The following is a 19,070-nucleotide window of genomic DNA, read 5'->3' as shown; positions in this document are numbered from 1 at the left end:
CCGTGCACGCCCTGTGCACGCCTTCTTTGTACGCCCATATGTTCTTATCTTACGTTTGTCACTTGTTACGCCTACTGTATGCAATGCAATTATACTGTTTTCCTATATATACTGTATGATGTTAATATGACATTAGGCTTTACTTCCCTTTGTCCTGTGTCTGTCCCTTCCTGAACCTTTGCAGGTGATGGAACCCGATGGTCCATTGAAATGAAATGAAATGAAATTGGATTTATAAAGCACATGGCTGCCCGTGAGCGTCCCAGCGCTACCATGCGAAAATAAGAAGCTCTGAGGGGGGCAAGGGAGATTAGGAGGCTCGAGCCATCTGATTAAAGCCCATTCTGACTCAGATATCACGGATCCTGCCTCTTATTTATTGAGCTATCTGTTTTAGTTAATGCATAGAAAAATAGTACCGGTAATTAATTATTTATTTACCACATAAATGGCGCCCGAATAGGGACGAGCCCCTTCCCCACGCGCCGGCGATGTAACGCAGGCCCCCTGACCCTTCTACAGCCGTGACGGACCTCTACTGCGCACCTGCAGATATTTCTGCTCAAGTCTCCCTCAGGCCCACGGAGGAGACGGAGACTGCGGTCCGGCATCCAGACGAGGCGGTGAGGAAGGCGGGTCGTCCCGACCAGAGCCCAAGCCGAGAGAGCAAGGTCCGAGGTATCCGGAGGCCCACCTGTAATCGAAGCCCGAAGCCCGAGGCGCATGCGTAGTGCGTAGCAGTAACCAGACGTCGTAGCAGTCCAGTCCGAGGCCTTCAGTTTTGCTTCCCGGTGAGTACCGTTGCTGGGGGTATCTAGACGGGTGTTCATTAATTTGTGCCCGGTCCGACGGGTTTGGGTACACAGATCCGGTCCGACGTGTTCACCTAGGTGGATACGGTATGACGTGTCTCTTTAGGAGACCGGTATGTTCTGTACTGTTTTAGCAGTGCATCCAGTAATTCTAGTAAGTCCGTTCTCGAGAAATTCAAGTATTGTGTTTTCAATGTATCAGGTAGTATTCTGTTCGAACTGTTATTAATGTGTTCTTGATGTCGTGGTATGAATGATTGTTTTGCTATTCATTACTGTGTTCATTGTGTATCGTGTTCAAGTTCAAGTACGGTTTAAATATGCCGCTGTTTTCGAAGTTACGTCAGATAAAAACGAGAAAAGGGTTACTCGAAGAATCAGTTCCTGTCCCTCCAAGGGACAGTCCTGGACATTTCATGTATCATAAACATGGCTTAGATGCCATACTGTATCTAGATTTATGGGTTGACTATACCAAACATCTCGAAGAGAAATATAGATGGCCTGTGTCAGGAACATGGGATGCCGAGTGCATCATGAGAGTAGAAGAAGCATTATGGAAAAAGAAAGCCAGACAGTCCCAGAAAGATGCCATAGAATTATGGCGTAAGGAATCTCATAAAAGAACAGAGAAAGAATTCAGAAAAGCAGAATTAAGTAGAGAATCCTCAGAAAAAGCCCAAGAAAGGGAATTACTAGAAGAAGGTGAACGAGTTAGAGCAGAACAGTCAGACAGACAGAGAAATGCCCTTATTAAAGGTATGTATCCTCTTCTCGCCGAGGGTCTGCCGATGGTGACCCTGGAAATATCCCGTAATTTACCGCCACCCTTGGTCCCGACTAAGCTACGTCATAAACCGACTGCAGCTGAAATTTTTATTTCTTCCTATTTAGACGACACTGTCCCCGAATATGCTAATACAGATCCTGCCCCGCCAGTCCAGGTTCAAGTCCAACCCCCTGTTAATAATGTAATTACTGTGCCTCCAGTCGTTGGTCCTGTCCATATGCCAGTTCCCCAGGATCAACCCACATTACGTACTCCTACTGTACCAGTCACGTTACCAGCAGCCGCACATTCAGTATTAACTGACGATTCCAGTTCCGGAGGAGCAGGGGGAGGTGCTCCTATCACCCCGCCTCAAACAAGGCGACGGACGCTGAGAGATGTAGCGTTACAGCGTACGCCAAAACTGGCTACGTATGACGCCCTCAGAAAGTATCTTACAGAGTGCGGACCTGATTGTAGATATGATCCAGTACCAGGCGAAGATAGCATGTTAATATATTCCATACGTTTACGACGAGTTGCAAGCTTCCTGGTTACCATATCCAATATGGAACAACATCTAGACAGAATATATCACTTTATCCAAACAGGGGAGAATCCAGAAAGTATTCACGAAGCTATGGCACACAGGAAAGTCGAGATTCAAGGCATGATTTTGCAATTTTTGATAAATTGTTTAATAAGAGAACAAGATTATCCTGATAAAAACAAGGAAGATATGAAAGTCCTGACAAGATGGAGTGACAATATAACAGAAGGAAAACACAGAACACAAAATTGTATAGAATCGATGTACAAAAAGATCCGTAAAGAAATTATAAGTATACACCAAAAGGAGGAAGAAAAGAGAGTAGCCGAGAAAGAGAATGACTCTTCAGACGAAGAGGTAGACAGCGAGAATCCCACCAGAATAGCGTATGTAGGTAGAACGAGACTTTCTGATAGACATTCACGCCTAGATTACAAGAAAGCTTTTCCTCTTCCCGTACCAGAACAGTGTTCTCTTGAACAAGTATTCCAGGCTACCGATAAAGTTCTGAAATTACGAATAGGTTACAGTGAGCTTAGTACCATGCATGAACAAGAACTAGCCCAATCAGCAGTCCGATGGGTTAGTGATTCTGCCACGTTTCCAGACGAAGTAGTGGCTCAAATGTTTCTGAAACTGCCCCCAGCCGAGCAACGACTGGTGGGTATGTACATGGTCCAGCACCTCATCACACTGTACGAGAGTCAGCATTCTGATCCAGGTCCCTTATATAATGTATTGAACGAGTTACTACTAAACAGATGGAAAGGTCTAGGTACCGATCTAATTAGTGTCATTTTAGAACAGCGCCACAAATATAGAACGTTCCTGACTCCACATTTTGTTCCTGTTTCACCCCCATTCTACATAGACAGACAGAATCCATTATGAGAAGTACATCCAGTTAAGGGAGCGGGGGGTACTCTCGAACGAGTATTTGTTTACACCCCTATAACGAAAATAGAACTACTAGAAATGAAAAAGTTAATACCCTGTCACGATAAGGATCCAGCAGGGTTCCACCGAGAATTAAAAGACATGCTCCGTATGGGAGAATACATGTATCCTGATATCATCAAAATGTTAAAGGTCCTGTTGCCTGCGGGCATATATGAAAAACGGAAAGAAAAAGAATGGGAGGTGGGAGAGAAAAAGATAGACTGGACCGCGTTAGAGAACGAAGATAACACACGAGTCCCAGGTACTGGTCTTGGGGATAAAGCCAAAGAATTGCCCGAACTGTTAATACAAGTCTTGCCAAGATTACTAGCCACGAAAAAGGAAGATTGGGATGCCATCTCGGCCTGTAAACAGAAACAAGACGAAGACACTAGTGATTTTTATTCCAGATTTGAGAAATGTTTCATTATTAATAGCGGTCTGAAAACAAGTAGTGAGTCGTATCCACATCTTTTTGTTACCAAACTAGTTGAGAATTCCTTACCACAAGTTAAAAATAGAGTATTGAAAGTCGAAAGTACTTGGCAAGCTAATACCCCGTCCCAAATGCTCCAGATGCTACAGTACCACCAGAACAGAATCAGGGAAGAGCAAGAACACGAAAGGAGACGTATGAAAGACACGAAAATGAAAGTACTAGTTGCACAGTCTGTTCCACAAGACAGTCAGAAGAGGGGTACGAATCAGACTAGTCATTCTGCAGCTCCCGTTAAAGGGACATGCAATTACTGTAAACAGCCAGGTCATTATATAAACGAATGTGCAGTTCTGAAACACAACATAGCTACAGGTAAGACGAAAGAGAGACCACGTCCTCCTAGACAAGAACATGTTCCGCAGAATTCGCAGCAACCACCGCAGAATGCACAACAGACAGTTACAGTACCGCAGCCTATAGCTGCCACACAACACGTTACACAGCAGATGTACCAGTACGCACAGTCAGATTATCCAGAATATCAACAGTATTCATGAAATAGCCTAGAGAGGGAGGTTGGCTTGCCTCTCATCGAGATTCCTGTAGATCAAGAGGGTCCCTATGTACACAGTCAAGTATTAGGGAAAGACAGAAAGTTTCTGATTGATACAGGGGCAAGTAGGACTACCATCAGTCATGACGAGGTTCCAGGGGCTCCACTCTCAGGCTCAAGAAATGTTTCCCTGGGATTTTCAGGAAAGCCTATTGTTAATGAAATATCGAAACCAGTTTCCCTAGAAGTTGGTCCATTGTCCCGAACTACAGACTTGTTACTTACGAAATCCTGTCCTGAAAACTTACTTGGTATTAAAACATTGAAAGAATTAGGAGCAGTGATATGCTGTTCTCCGGAAGGAGTGAGATTGTTTTTACGTGATTTTAAAGGTCATTATGTATTACGAGATTTTGATCCAAGATTACTGAATGTACCACAGCATTTATGGGCGCAAGGTCCAACTGATGTAGGTTGTATGCACATTACACCATATCGTGTCACTCTGAAACAAGGTGTTGTATTACCACGAATCCGACAGTACAAATTGCCACCTGAGGCTGTAGCAGCCTTATCGAAAATTATTGACGAGCTCATTGCTCAAGGAGTGGTTGTAGAAACTGACTCCAATGTATGTAATTCTCCTATCATTCCGATTCTAAAACGTACTGATCCAAATGCACCTCCAGTATATCGTTTAGTGATTGATCTCCGAGAGCTTAATAAATGTATCATACCCCAGTACCCAGTGGTTCCAGATATCTCTTATCTATTGACTGCCATTGATTCTGAAGCTACGTTCTTTACAGTTATTGATCTCAAGAACGCATTCTTTAGTGTTCCCATTCATCCAGACAGCCAGTTTCTTTTCGGTTTCTGTTTAAATGGAAGAAGCTATAAATTCACACGAGCTCCTCAAGGTTTTACAGAAAGTCCTAGTATTTACAGTCAAGCACTTAAGAGACAACTAGACAGTATTCACATGCCAACTGACACTGCCCTGCTCCAGTATGTCGATGATCTACTGATCACAGCCCGTTCTGAATGTGACTGCGAGCGTGCGTCACTTACAGTCTTGTATTTTCTGGCCGAGATGGGGCACAAGGTGTCCCCTTCGAAACTACAATTCTGTGTCCAGCAAGTGGTATACCTTGGACACTTGCTGTCCAAGAGGGGTAGGCAGTTGACACCAGACCGTATCCAGTTAATAGCACATCTTCCACAGCCCAAGACACAGAAGGAGGTACGAGCTTTTATCGGCCTCACTTCTTATTGCAGACAATGGATTCCTCAGTATGCATATCTAGCCAAACCACTGATACAGTTAACGACACAGGAGGCAGCGACATCAACTGTCCTCCCTTGGACCCAGGAACATACACTTGTTTTCAATGAGTTAAAGAAAGCTTTATGTAATGCACCGGTGTTAGCGACACCAAACTACAGTAAGCCTTTTACACTTTTTGTTACTGAACGCGATGGTACAGCATTGTCTGTTCTCACGCAAGATCAAGCAGGACAACACAAGCCTTGTGCTTATTTTTCTAGCACATTAGATCCAGTGGCCCAGGCTCTGCCTGCGTGCCTCAAGTCAGTTGCAGCCACAGCTCTAGCTATCAGACAAAGTGATTCCATAGTGTTAGGACATTCCCTGACAGTACAAGTTCCACACTCCGTGGAAGTTCTTTTAAATCGAACACAGACTCAGCACTTGACAATTGCACGTTTAACAGGATATGAACTGACACTGTTTCAGCCACACATAGAAATCAGACGCTGCAACATTTTAAATCCTGCTACACTGTTACCCTCGATTACATTGAATCCTGCCACACATGACTGTGTGGAAGTTATTAACACCATGACAAAGCCAAGACAAGACTTGACAGACATTGCATTACCTGATCCAGACCTGACACTTTATGTGGATGGTTCATGTATGAGAACAAGTACAGGAGAGTTAGTAGCCGCGTATGCAGTAACTACTGAAACTAAAGTTATAGAAACACATCGTATTGACACCCTGTCTGCTCAAGCAGCAGAGCTCATTGCTCTGACCCAACCCTGCATACGAGCCAAGAACCTGAAAGTAAACATATATACAGATTCACGTTATGCATTCGGAGTCGTTCACGACTTTGGAGTACTCTGGCAAGAAAGAGGTTTCATGACCTCTCATGGAGCCAAGATTCAGCATGGCCCCCTCATTCAAGCTCTGTTAGAAGCAATACATTTACCGAAAGCCATTGCCATTATGAAGTGCAAAGCACATACGAAAGCTACTGACACCATTTCCCAAGGTAACGATCTAGCAGATCGAACAGCCAAGCTTACAGCTCAGACTCCAGACATTCCAGTTAACACGACAAAGATAGATATTCCAGATCAGACTACTTGTATGACAGTGAAGGACCCTACACAAGACGTACTAGACATACAGACACATGCTACTCCCGACGAAATCAAGAAATGGTCTGAACAAGGAGGGGTCCAGACAGATCAAGGATGGTTGACAAAGGGAAAAGCCACATGGTTTCTCCCCGACTCTATGGTTCAAATCATTATTAACACTGCACATAGTCCAGCACATTTAGGAGAAAAAGCCATGTTAGACAGCATCCAGAATATTTGGTTTAACAAGCATTTACGAGCAGCAGCAAAGCAGAAAGTGCGTACCTGCATGATCTGTTGTCAGTTCAATCCAGGTAAAGGTGTTCCGGTGGAACAAGGTGGATTCCAATCTCCTGACCACCCTTTTGAAGTCCTCCAGATGGATTATATTCAGATGGACCGATGTCGAGGTTTCAAGTATGTCCTCGTAGTTGTATGCGCTTTGTCCAGATGGACAGAAGCATATCCAGTCCCAGATTACACTGCCGCGACCACTGCCAGGCAGTTGGTTCGTGAGTATTTCCCTCGCTATGGTTTACCCAGGGTCGTGTATTCAGACAACGGCCAGCCATTCTCATCCGAACTCATGAAACAAGTATCTCTTCTGTTAGGGTACCAGTGGAAGTTCCATTGCGTGCGACACCCCGAGGCAGCTGGCCTCGTCGAGAGACACAATCAGACTCTGAAAATCCGCATTGCAAAGGTCTGTGCCGAGAAAGGCGTAGATTGGATGGTAGCTCTGCCAGTCGCCCTTTTTTACATGAGAATGGTCGCTCACTCCCGTTCAGGTCTGTCACCTTTTGAGGTTGTTTTCGGTCGTCCCCCAAACATGTGGGGTACACCGATGCCACGTAAAATTACCGATGTAGACAGTAATATGCTGACAGATTACCTAGCTTCCTTGATGTCTGCACTACTCTCTTGTCGTTCACAGATTGCGGCTGCCTTTCCAGACAACACTCAAGTGAAACCGCACGAGGTCATACCAGGCGACTTCGTACTTGTAAGGAACTTTGATCGTTCAAGTCCGCTGGAGCCCCGCTGGAAAGAGCCGAAACTAGTTCTGATGACCACAAGGACCGCCGTAAAAGTGGAGGGCCGCAAGGGATGGCTCCACTCCAGCAATATTCGACGTTTTCATGGACTCCGTCCAAAGACTTTTCTCAAGGACTGCCCAGATACTGACTCTAAACTCCCCCTGTTAGAGAAAACTCCGCAGCAGGAGTATAAACTTAAGCTCCGGTCTAGTAAGTCAGACAGTTTAATTGTTTAAGTCCCTCTCGGGTGAAGCGGTTAGACAGGTTCCTGACATGTATGAGATAGACCCCCATAGTGAGAGAGTTAGTCGAAACTCCAAGAAATTACGTTACTGTAAAAATCTGCGCAGCAGATGTATAGTCACTTTATTATTTATGTTATTTCTGAGTCTTACGGTTACATGCACAAGTTATGTTTTACATGTATTTTTTCCTCCTATTGATTCACATGTACATCTTTCCTCTAATGATACAGTAGAGCACACTTTTAGTGAACTACCCCCTCACGAGTTATCCTACAGACTTGCCATGCGCAACAATACTTTTATCCGAATGTTACACTATTCACACCAGACTAGCAATGCCACTAATTGTTGGGTGTGTGGTCGACTCCCCCCTTTCCAGACACCGAAGGGAGTTCTGCCACTTTTTCCCTATCCGTTTTCACACAATGGTTCGTGTGGAGCATGGTTTACGTTAACATCATCCTCAGACGATAAGTCCCTTCTGAATAGAACATGTTTCCCAGACAAGGAAGGTCTTTCCCACAGAACAGGGTTAGATCTAGAAAATGAAGTATATGATCTAGGTAATTATTCCTCGAATTTCAAGGTTCAATACATCTAGGACACAGTGATTGTAATACTGTGGTCGAGTATAGTGATTCGTATTTTGTATGTGGTCAGACCGCATATGTACGTCTGCCCCTAGATTGGGATGGAACATGTTACATTGCCTTCCTACTGCCACCAGTTTTCCTAGCCCCATCCGATTATCACAGAAACACACATCTAGTACACGTCAGACATAGAAGGGAGATCGAGTCCCCAATTGTCGATCAAACTGAAACTGCATTAGAACAGTATACAGACTTCAATAAAGGTTTCTTCTTCTTCATAGGTCCTGTCCAGAATAGTAAGCTAATACGTAGGCTAACCAGAACCCTTGAAGCAGTAGTGAATGAGACTACTTCCGCTCTAGGTAACTTAACCGAGGAACAATCTGCTATGAGATTTGTTGTCCTTCAAAACCGCCTTGTTCTTGACGTCATACTGGCCGATAGGGGCGGAGCTTGTAGAGTCATCGGATCTAGTTGTTGCATTTTCATTCCTAATAACGCACCGTCTGTTTATTCAGCTATAACCAGACTTCATAAAATAGCCCATCAGTTACACCAGAATCCAGGCACCTGGACATGGTTGGCTCTGGAGTATAATATCTGCCTGGGGATGGAAAGTATTACTTACTTCTTGCCAAGCAGCGTGGTGCCCGGCCTGGCCTGCCTGCCTGTCTGCCAAGAATATGTTATGCCTCTAGTTATCAGTTCAGCTCCCCGGCTTCACATTCCTAAGCTAACGAACCGCATCAACATCTTCAGCTATAGTCTAGTCTTTCTGTCTTCATGCAAGAGAATTACTGAATTAGTATTCATAGAAGCTTCATAGCACACGCAATACATGTAGAATATCTGCATGCACCAGCCTTAGTGTCAAGTAGCCTTTGCCCTGATAACTTTTAGATTCTATCAACATGTACTCCAAACACAAGATACCAGATATGCTATAGGTACATGTCGTCCTGACATCCCAGACTTTAGTCTCCTCTTCTAGTGCAGAAGTCAGAGCCCCCAGCTCTCCCCAGTTACACGTCATGGCCCGTTTGCGCGCACCAGTAGGTTAAAGGTTCCAGCTGCCCAGGTAGCCCCCTCCATGTATCCACCCATTCATGACACTTCTGTGACGTTTACATCACATGTCTCCGTGCACGCCCTGTGCACGCCTTCTTTGTACGCCCATATGTTCTTATCTTACGTTTGTCACTTGTTACGCCTACTGTATGCAATGCAATTATACTGTTTTCCTATATATACTGTATGATGTTAATATGACATTAGGCTTTACTTCCCTTTGTCCTGTGTCTGTCCCTTCCTGAACCTTTGCAGGTGATGGAACCCGATGGTCCATTGGCTCGAGCCATCTGATTAAAGCCCATTCTGACTCAGATATCACGGATCCTGCCTCTTATTTATTGAGCTATCTGTTTTAGTTAATGCATAGAAAAATAGTACCGGTAATTAATTATTTATTTACCACACATTGTCTTCTATTGAAGAAGAGGCAATATCAGGCGTAGACAGCCAAAATAAAGCCATTTTTGAGAAGAGGGATTTTGCACAAATTCAGGCACAAGGACTTCTTTTTCCAGACGAGAAGACGATTTCACCCTCGGAACAGAGGGAGACATGCCTATCTGGAAAGAGCCTCAAGAAAGGAGATCTGCAAAGAAAAAAGCCAGATCCCCTCATCTCCTGGTGACCACCAGCAGGAAGAAAACTCTCCAACTTAAGAACTGAACTGGACCAGAATCCAAAAGGGCATCCTAAACCAACAAAATATCCCAATTTGAAACTTAAATCTTAACCATTGGGTGAAAGAGAAATAAAAAACAAGGTTCTAGGAGAACGATTAATTCCAGCACTCCTAAAATGCTTTGATTGTTGCCCTTTGCGACCTTAGGGTGGACACTGGCAATCCTGAACCAAACCCTTCCTGACCAGCGGTGAGACTACGCCGTCGAAGCTGCAGGTTTCCTTGAGGACTCGATTAGTATCGGACAATCCCGTTGACGTTTCTTCTGAAAGCCTGTCCTCTCATCGACCAAAACCTTCAACATGGACAAGAAAGAGATTCCTAATTCACTGATGGCAATGACAGAGGAGAAGATACTACTGGGAGAACCCCCTCTGAGCCCCTCTCCACCGGATGAAGAAGAGGAAACCAGGACAAGTGAGGACAAACAGCAGTAATCATTATCATTATCGCTCGCGTGCTCCCAATCCTGATCTTCAGTAGAACCTTCAGGGTTAGATGAAAAGGAGGAAAGGCAAAAAGAAGCCCGGCTGGATAAAGACAAGTCAACGTGTCAGTCACCCAAGCTCCCTCTTCCCTGGACCTTGAAACAAGCATTGGACAGATGGACATTTCCTTCCTGGCCAAGAGATCTATCTGCAGGAAGCTCCATTTCAAGCCAATCTTTCTGGAAATATGAGGATTCAAGTGATAATTCAGAGATGAGGGAAATACCTTGCTAAGCTTGCCAGCTACAGTGTTCTCGAACCCTTTATGTGAGCGGCAGATGAGGGCAGAAGATAATGCTTCACCCTAGGCCAAATCTTGACTGTACAAATAGCCAAAATCTTGGTGCAAGTGCCCCCTTCTGTTTAGATATTACTTTGTGGTTATGTTGTCTGTTTTTATAACACCTGGAGCATTCTAAACCTCAGGTGTAAGACCTAACAACAGTAAACTAACTGCTTCCGGTTCCTAGCAGTAGCAGGAACAAGCACTGACCTTGGGAGACCACTTGTCCTGTAGACGTACTGAGTCCATCTTAGCTCCCTAACCATCGCCTCAGCCGCCCATCATCATCACCTTCGTAGCTGGCCCAGACCTCAGATTCCCCTGATCCAACCACAATTTGAGATCCCTTCTGCTGTGTTGGTCCAAGTGTGGTTGATCATTCAGAACCACTGAAGCTGGATTCCATGACTTCAGGGGGTGAGACCAAAATCCCCAAATAGACTCTCTGCCAAGAACCACGATTATCACGTCTGCCGCATTCCCCGTGACTTGAAACCAGCTTCTCATCCCGGGGGCTCCTGATTCAGAAGTGACAGATGTGCCTCTGACTCTTCATCAGTCTGGCTCTGGTGGCATCACCATCCCAACATCTGTCCGGAGTCTCACCTCTTTGAACTCGAGGTCCCGCAGTTACTGGTGTTTTGCCAGATTAGGCTCCTCACATGATGTCTCTTTGGTAACCCGGGATTATCTCCCAAACATGGCATGAAGTGGGCTCCTTCCTCTCGGCTGACAAACCTTCCCCTAGGGCAGTGATTCAAACCCATGGTCTAAGGACCCCTCTGGACTACGAGGTCTACTCAGGAGGTCCGTGACTGTTTTACAATATTAAACAATACCAACATTAATCCATTAAAACTATTAAAATACATACAAATAAAGAAGCAAATTGAAAATGTAAAAAACGTTTTCCTTATTTGATTGTGAATTAAACAAAATATTTCAATATTTGATCATTTGTTTGGTGTATACTTGTTTTTCAATTTCTATGCAGTGTTTGTGGTTCAAATCATAGACATTCCTTACGCTGGGAGTTCCAGGCTTCCAATAATGATTCAGTGGGGTCCACTGAAGTCAAAAGGTTAAGAACCGCTGTTCTAGAGGAAGGACCTGCCTCATCTGCAGAGGGTGAGCAGAAGGTTCAGGAGTGATGACGAGCGGAAGGTTGAGGAGTGATTATGAGCCGAAGGATGAGGAGTGATGATGAGCATAAGGTTGAGGAGAGGTGATGAGTGGAAGGTTGTGGAGAGGTGATGAGTGGAAGGTTGAGGAGAAATGATGAGCTGAAGGATGATGAGTGACAAAGAGTGGAGGGATGAGGAGTGATGATGAGCAGAAGGATGAGGAGAGCTGAGGAGTGGAAGGATGAGGGGCAGGCACAAGCCCTAAAATAAGAAATGGTGGACTTTCCTAGTTAATCAGAATGCAAGTGACATCACAGCCTGTGACATCACAGTGTGTGACATCGTGGCACCTGACATCACTGCGCCTGACATCACAGCACGTGACATCACATGAAGTGACATCAGAAGAAGTGACATCGGATCTTAAGCCCTCACATATATGTTTAACATGTCTATCATGAGTACATTGGAGCACATTTTGAGTATATACCCTTCCCCGGCCATCCCTCCCAAGACCTACGAATGCCCACACCCTCCAGCACTTACCCAATGACGGCGAAGGCCGGCAGCTCCTGCAGGTCAAAGGGGAACTCCATGCGGAAGTTGGTTCTGAAGAGGGCAGTTATGGTGACTGTGGAGAGAGAGAGATGTGGTGATAAGAAAGGGGAAGGAGGGACAGAGAGGAGTGGATGGAGGGAGAGGGTAAGGAGGGAGACAGAATTGGGGGAGAGGGGAAGCGATAGAGAGACAGACCGCGATGGGAGAGGAAGAGCAGTGGTTTTGACTGTGGAAAGAAAGATGCTGTGAGATGCACATGAAAAAGAAGAACACAGAGAGAAGAGTCAGAGCTGTGGAGAGTAGGGCAGTGTTAGTAGAAAGGAGGGGCAGGGTTAGGGAGAGCAGCGGTGGAGCTGAGGAATGAGGCTAAAAGACAGAGAGAGTATGGACAGTGCAGGAGAGCAAGGGCTGAGGAGAACATTAGTGAAGCGGCCGGTCACTTACAGCTAGAGACGGGCAGTGTCCGGAAGCGGATGGACATGTAATGAGGCTCCTGGATACAGCATTGTATCTTCTGGTGATAGTAAGGGGTCGAGTCACTATCCCACACACAGCTTACCCGCTATCACCTCTTACCTTAATGCAGAGATGAAACCCCTGGACTTACTACAGGACTTCTAATGGCACCTTTATGCCGCCCTTTGAGTCCTAGCACTGGAATCCCTCACACACGCTATAGTATCTCCAACCATAGCGTCTTGGTAATCAGTCGAGTGTCGGTTGTGGTGTCTCTACAACACACAATAGTGTCTCCAGCCATCGGTTCTTGGTCATCGGTTGAGTGTATTTTGTGGAGTTATTATCAAAGACGACAGTGTCTCCACTCCAGTTATCGTTTCTTGGTCATCAGTCGAGTTTCAGTCGTGTAGTCACTCTATCTCACTGTAGTGTTTTCAGCTATTGCTTCTTTCATTCCCTGAGTGTCGTTTATGGAGCCGCTATAACATATAGAATTTCCAGCCATCACTTCTTGGTCATCACTTGAGTGTTGATCATGGGGTTGTTATAACACACTATAGTGTCTTCAGCCAACGCTTCTTGGTCTTCAGCTAACTATTGGTCGTGCAGTGGTTATAACACATTATGTAGTCTCCAGTTATCACTTTTTGATCGCCTGCTGAGTGTCAGATGTGGGTCACTAAAGCACTCAATAGTGTCTCCAGCCATTATTCTCGGTCATCAGTTCAATATTGGTCATCACCATGGTCACACAGCTGCAGCTAACTGAAATTCGAGTGCCTTTAATATTGCACTGCATGCATAATTCAGGTACTTGGAGAAAAAACCTTTCCAGTGACAGAGAGCTTTGCTGATCCTGAGATATGATTCACCTCTGCTGATCTTGGAGGTGTGGGGTTCCCCATTTAAGCCTAAGAAACCTTCTGTTATTATAAAACCTAGCTCCTAGCTAGGGGAGGGTGGTACACAAGGCGCTAAATGACCTGTTTCCACTATCATTGTAACATGATTTCTCCCTTTGTGTTTTATGGAATTGTAACAATGCATATTGTTTTATTTCTAATAATATGCCCGCTTATGTTTGCCAAAATACTGCATCTTAGAGCACGTAATTAAAAATAAACATTTTAAACTTTTCTGTGTCTCTGATTACTCACGTTGTGGACTGGTATGAGAATAAAAACGAAAGAGTGTTCTTGATTCCCACCATGTTCTGTGTTGTCTAATCAGTGGCAGCTTCACTGTAGTACGGAGAGCTAATGAGATGCTGATGCTAGTCGGATAGGGGTTCTGGGTACTGAGCTGAGTTTTTTTGGTACACCACAATTCACTGAGGTCCTGGTTTCCTGTGCATAGTTCTGTGCATGAGCAGAATACCCGAAACAGGAATGGTACCTGGTCTGAGGCTCACTTACTCAAAACTCTGCCAGTAAACCTTGTTACAAGTGTCAGCCACTGTTATGACTCGGCCACTCCATTGTGTGGCAGTGGGAGAGGGGTCTCTAAGACACAGCAACCTTCATATTGTTGTCTTTGCTTGACCTGCTGTGACTGGGAGGATCCTACATTTCAGAAAGTATCTACGCTAGATGACATGGATGTAGGGTTATAACATATCCCGCCACCCCTGTTCAACCTAACCACAGTCCAATCCCACATTGGGCAGCCATTCTGCCTCATCACGCCCCCTACGTCCATTGCTCCCCATCATATCTCCACATGGACACCAACCTGCATCCTTGTTCCAGACCGCCAGCACCCGGAAGATGAAGGCACTGAAGGTGGCCGCAAAGAAGCCGCGCCAGTAGTTCCTCACTGCGAAGTAGGTGCTTGTGACCTCGATGCTGAATAAGACTCCTACAGGGATAGATGGGTTCGAAGGAAGGCGTTAGTGAAACATTGTGCTGTGCGTCTCCTGCCCAACCTATGCAACCCACCCTCTTTCCAGTGGTTGAACAAAGTGTGAGTACTACACATTGCCTCCTAATGTGGTGGTCTTAAAATTACTTGGCTTTAGTGGTGAAGGTTTGGCAGGTGTGTGGTGTGCAGAACCTCCTGGGAGAGTTATCCTAGGAAGTGAATACAGATCTGACCCGGGAAGAGGAGGCGCGACCCAAGGTGGTCGACCGGGTTGAAGCAGAGCATGAGAGGGAGGATGCTTTAGGTGTCTGTGGCTATCCTGGTGGAGAGGCGTGTGAGATGGAGGTCGCTGCCCCGCTGCATGCAGTGGTGACTGCTTCGGTGTGTGAGACGGAGCTCCCTCTTGGGATAGATGGAGCAGGATGTGAAATGAAAGATAACACAAGGTTTCTTTGGGTCACATTGGTAGGGTAGTGTGTGAGATAAACGTATTTCCACAAGACAATGGAGTAGGGATTCATTATGTGAGATGGAGAGCTCTGCTGGTGCGCACTGCTCTCTATAGGTGGTACGGTGTGTGAGATGGAGAACTCTACAGGTGTGTGCTGTTCTCTATAGGTTGTACGGCGTGTGAGGTGGAGAGCTCTCCAGGTGTGTGCTGTTCTCTGTTGGTCGTACGGCGTGTGAGGTGGAGAGCTCTCCAGGTGTGTGCTATTCTCTGTTGGTCGTACGGCGTGTGAGGTGGAGAGCTCTCCAGGTGTGTGCTGTTCTCTGTTGGTGGTCCGGCGTGTGAGGTGGAGAGCTCTCCAGGTGTTTGCTGTTCTCTGTTGGTCGTACGGTGTGTGAGATGGAGAACTCTACAGGTGTGTGCTGTTCTCTATTGGTGGTACGGCATGTGAGGTGGAGAGCTCTCCAGGTGTGCGCTGCTCTCTATAGGTGGTACGGTGTGTGAGATGGAGAACTCTACAGGTGTGTGCTGTTCTCTATCGGTCATTCGGCGTGTGAGGTGGAGAGCTCTCCAGGTGTGTGCTGTTCTCTATAGGTCGTACGGCGTGTGAGGTGGAGAGCTCTCCAGGTGTGTGCTATTCTCTGTTGGTCGTACGGCGTGTGAGGTGGAGAGCTCTGCAGGTGTGTGCTGTTCTCTGTTGGTCTTCCGGCATGTAACTTGGGGAGCTCTCCAGGTGTGCTCTACTCTATTGGTGGTGCAGTGTGTGCGATAGAGAGCTCTCCAGGTGTGAGCTGTTCTATACTGGAAGTACGGCGAGTGAGAAGGAGAGCTCTCCAGGTGTGTGCTGTTCTCTGTTGGTCGTACGGCGTGTGAGGTGGAGAGCTCTCCAGGTGTGTGCTGTTCTCTGTTGGTGGTCCGGCGTGTGAGGTGGAGAGCTCTCCAGGTGTGTGCTGTTCTCTGTTGGTCGTACGGCGTGTGAGGTGGAGAGCTCTCCAGGTGTGTGCTGTTCTCTGTTGGTGGTCCGGCGTGTGAGGTGGAGAGCTCTCCAGGTGTGTGCTGTTCTCTGTTGGTCGTACGGCGTGTGAGGTGGAGAGCTCTCCAGGTGTGTGCTGTTCTCTGTTGGTCGTACGGGGTGTGAGGTGGGGAGATCTCCAGGTGTGTGCTGTTCTCTGTTGGTCGTACGGCGTGTGAGGTGGGGAGATCTCCAGGTGTGTGCTGTTCTCTGTTGGTCGTACGGGGTGTGAGGTGGGGAGATCTCCAGGTGTGTGCTGTTCTCTGTTGGTCGTACGGCATGTGAGGTGGGGAGATCTCCAGGTGTGTGCTGTTCACTGTTGGTCGTACGGCGTGTGAGGTGGAGAGCTCTCCAGGTGTGTGCTGTTCTCTATTGGTCGTACGGCGTGTGAGGTGGAGAGCTCTCCAGGTGTGTGCTGTTCTCTGTTGGTGGTCCGGCGTGTGAGGTGGAGAGCTCTCCAGGTGTGTGCTGTTCTCTGTTGGTCGTACGGCGTGTGAGGTGGAGAGCTCTCCAGGTGTGTGCTGTTCTCTGTTGGTGGTCCGGCGTGTGAGGTGGAGAGCTCTCCAGGTGTGTGCTGTTCTCTGTTGGTCGTACGGCGTGTGAGGTGGAGAGCTCTCCAGGTGTGTGCTGTTCTCTGTTAGTCGTACGGGGTGTGAGGTGGGGAGATCTCCAGGTGTGTGCTGTTCTCTGTTGGTCGTACGGCGTGTGTGGTGGGGAGATCTCCAGGTGTGTGCTGTTCTCTGTTGGTCGTACGGGGTGTGAGGTGGGGAGATCTCCAGGTGTGTGCTGTTCTCTGTTGGTCGTACGGCATGTGAGGTGGGGAGATCTCCAGGTGTGTGCTGTTCTCTGTTGGTCGTACGGCGTGTGAGGTGGAGAGCTCTCCAGGTGTGTGCTGTTCTCTATTGGTCGTACGGCGTGTGAGGTGGAGAGCTCTCCAGGTGTGTGCTGTTCTCTGTTGGTCGTACGGCGTGTGAGGTGGAGAGCTCTCCAGGTGTGTGCTGTTCTCTATAGGTCGTACGGCGTGTGGGGCGGAGAGCTCTCCAGGTGTGTGCTGTTCTCTATAGGTCGTACGGCGTGTGAGGTGGAGAGCTCTCCAGGTGTGTGCTGTTCTCTATTGGTCGTACGGCGTGTGAGGTGGAGAGCTCTCCAGGTGTGTGCTGTTCTCTATAGGTCGTACGGCATGTGAGGTGGAGAGCTCTCCAGGTGTGTGCTGTTCTCTGTTGGTCGTACGGCGTGTGAGGTGGAGAGCTCTCCAGGTGTGTGCTGTTCTCTGTTGGTCGTACGGCGTGTGAGGTGGAGAGCTCTCCAGGTGTGTGCTGTTCTCTGTTGGTCGTACGGCGTGTGAGGTGGAGAGCTCTCCAGGTGTGTGCTGTTCTCTATAGGTCGTACGGCGTGTGAGGTGGAGAGCTCTCCAGGTGTGTGCTGTTCTCTATTGGTCGTACGGCGTGTGAGGTGGAGAGCTCTCCAGGTGTGTGCTGTTCTCTATAGGTCGTACGGCGTGTGAGGAGGAGAGCTCTCCAGGTGTGTGCTGTTCTCTGTTGGTCGTACGGCGTGTGAGGTGGAGAGCTCTCCAGGTGTGTGCTGTTCTCTGTTGGTCGTACGGCGTGTGAGGTGGAGAGCTCTCCAGGTGTGTGCTATTCTCTGTTGGTCGTACGGCGTGTGAGGTGGAGAGCTCTGCAGGTGTGTGCTGTTCTCTGTTGGTCTTCCGGCATGTAACTTGGGGAGCTCTCCAGGTGTGCTTTACTCTATTGGTGGTGCAGTGTGTGCGATAGAGAGCTCTCCAGGTGTGAGCTGTTCTATACTGGAAGTACGGCGAGTGAGAAGGAGAGCTCTCCAGGTGTGTGCTGTTCTCTGTTGGTCGTACGGCGTGTGAGGTGGAGAGGTCTCCAGGTGTGTGCTGTTCTCTGTTGGTGGTCCGGCGTGTGAGGTGGAGAGCTCTCCAGGTGTGTGCTGTTCTCTGTTGGTCGTACGGCGTGTGAGGTGGAGAGCTCTCCAGGTGTGTGCTGTTCTCTGTTGGTGGTCCGGCGTGTGAGGTGGAGAGCTCTCCAGGTGTGTGCTGTTCTCTGTTGGTCGTACGGCGTGTGAGGTGGAGAGCTCTCCAGGTGTGTGCTGTTCTCTGTTGGTCGTACGGGGTGTGAGGTGGGGAGATCTCCAGGTGTGTGCTATTCTCTGTTGGTCGTACGGCGTGTGAGGTGGAGAGCTCTGCAGGTGTGTGCTGTTCTCTGTTGGTCTTCCGGCATGTAACTTGGGGAGCTCTCCAGGTGTGCTTTACTCTATTGGTGGTGCAGTGTGTGCGATAGAGAGCTCTCCAGGTGTGAGCTGTTCTATACTGGAAGTACGGCGAGTGAGAAGGAGAGCTCTCCAGGTGTGTGCTGTTCTCTGTTGGTCGTACGGCGTGTGAGGTGAAGAGCTCTCCAGGTGTGTGCTGTTCTCTGTTGGTGGTCCGGCGTGTGAGGTGGAGAGCTCTCCAGGTGTGTGCTGTTCTCTGTTGGTCGTACGGCGTGTGAGGTGGAGAGCTCTCCAGGTGTGTGCTGTTCTCTGTTGGTGGTCCGGCATGTGAGGTGGAGAGCTCTCCAGGTGTGTGCTGTTCTCTGTTGGTCGTACGGCGTGTGAGGTGGAGAGCTCTCCAGGTGTGTGCTGTTCTCTGTTGGTCGTACGGGGTGTGAGGTGGGGAGATCTCCAGGTGTGTGCTGTTCTCTGTTGGTCGTACGGCGTGTAAGGTGGGGAGATCTCCAGGTGTGTGCTGTTCTCTGTTGGTCG

General features: G+C 47.6%; 1 protein-coding gene across 1 annotated transcript in view; it reads right to left on the bottom strand.

The window, feature by feature from the left end:
• The window catches only part of CLCN1 (chloride voltage-gated channel 1), a 490,813-nt gene that overhangs the window by 173,242 nt on the left and 298,501 nt on the right, over positions 1-19,070 (bottom strand). The window contains exons 8-9 of the mRNA XM_078654208.1: positions 14,722-14,847; positions 12,520-12,604 (exon numbers count right to left, since the gene is read on the bottom strand). Coding sequence (XP_078510334.1) covers positions 12,520-12,604; positions 14,722-14,847 — 211 coding nt within the window. The remainder of the gene's footprint in view (positions 1-12,519; positions 12,605-14,721; positions 14,848-19,070) is intronic.

The sequence above is a fragment of the Lissotriton helveticus genome, chromosome 7 (genome assembly GCF_964261635.1).
Source record: "Lissotriton helveticus chromosome 7, aLisHel1.1, whole genome shotgun sequence".
Taxonomy (NCBI): domain Eukaryota; kingdom Metazoa; phylum Chordata; class Amphibia; order Caudata; family Salamandridae; genus Lissotriton; species Lissotriton helveticus.
The sequence above is the reverse complement of the archived record's forward strand: the minus strand, read 5'-3'. Positions and strand labels throughout refer to the sequence as shown.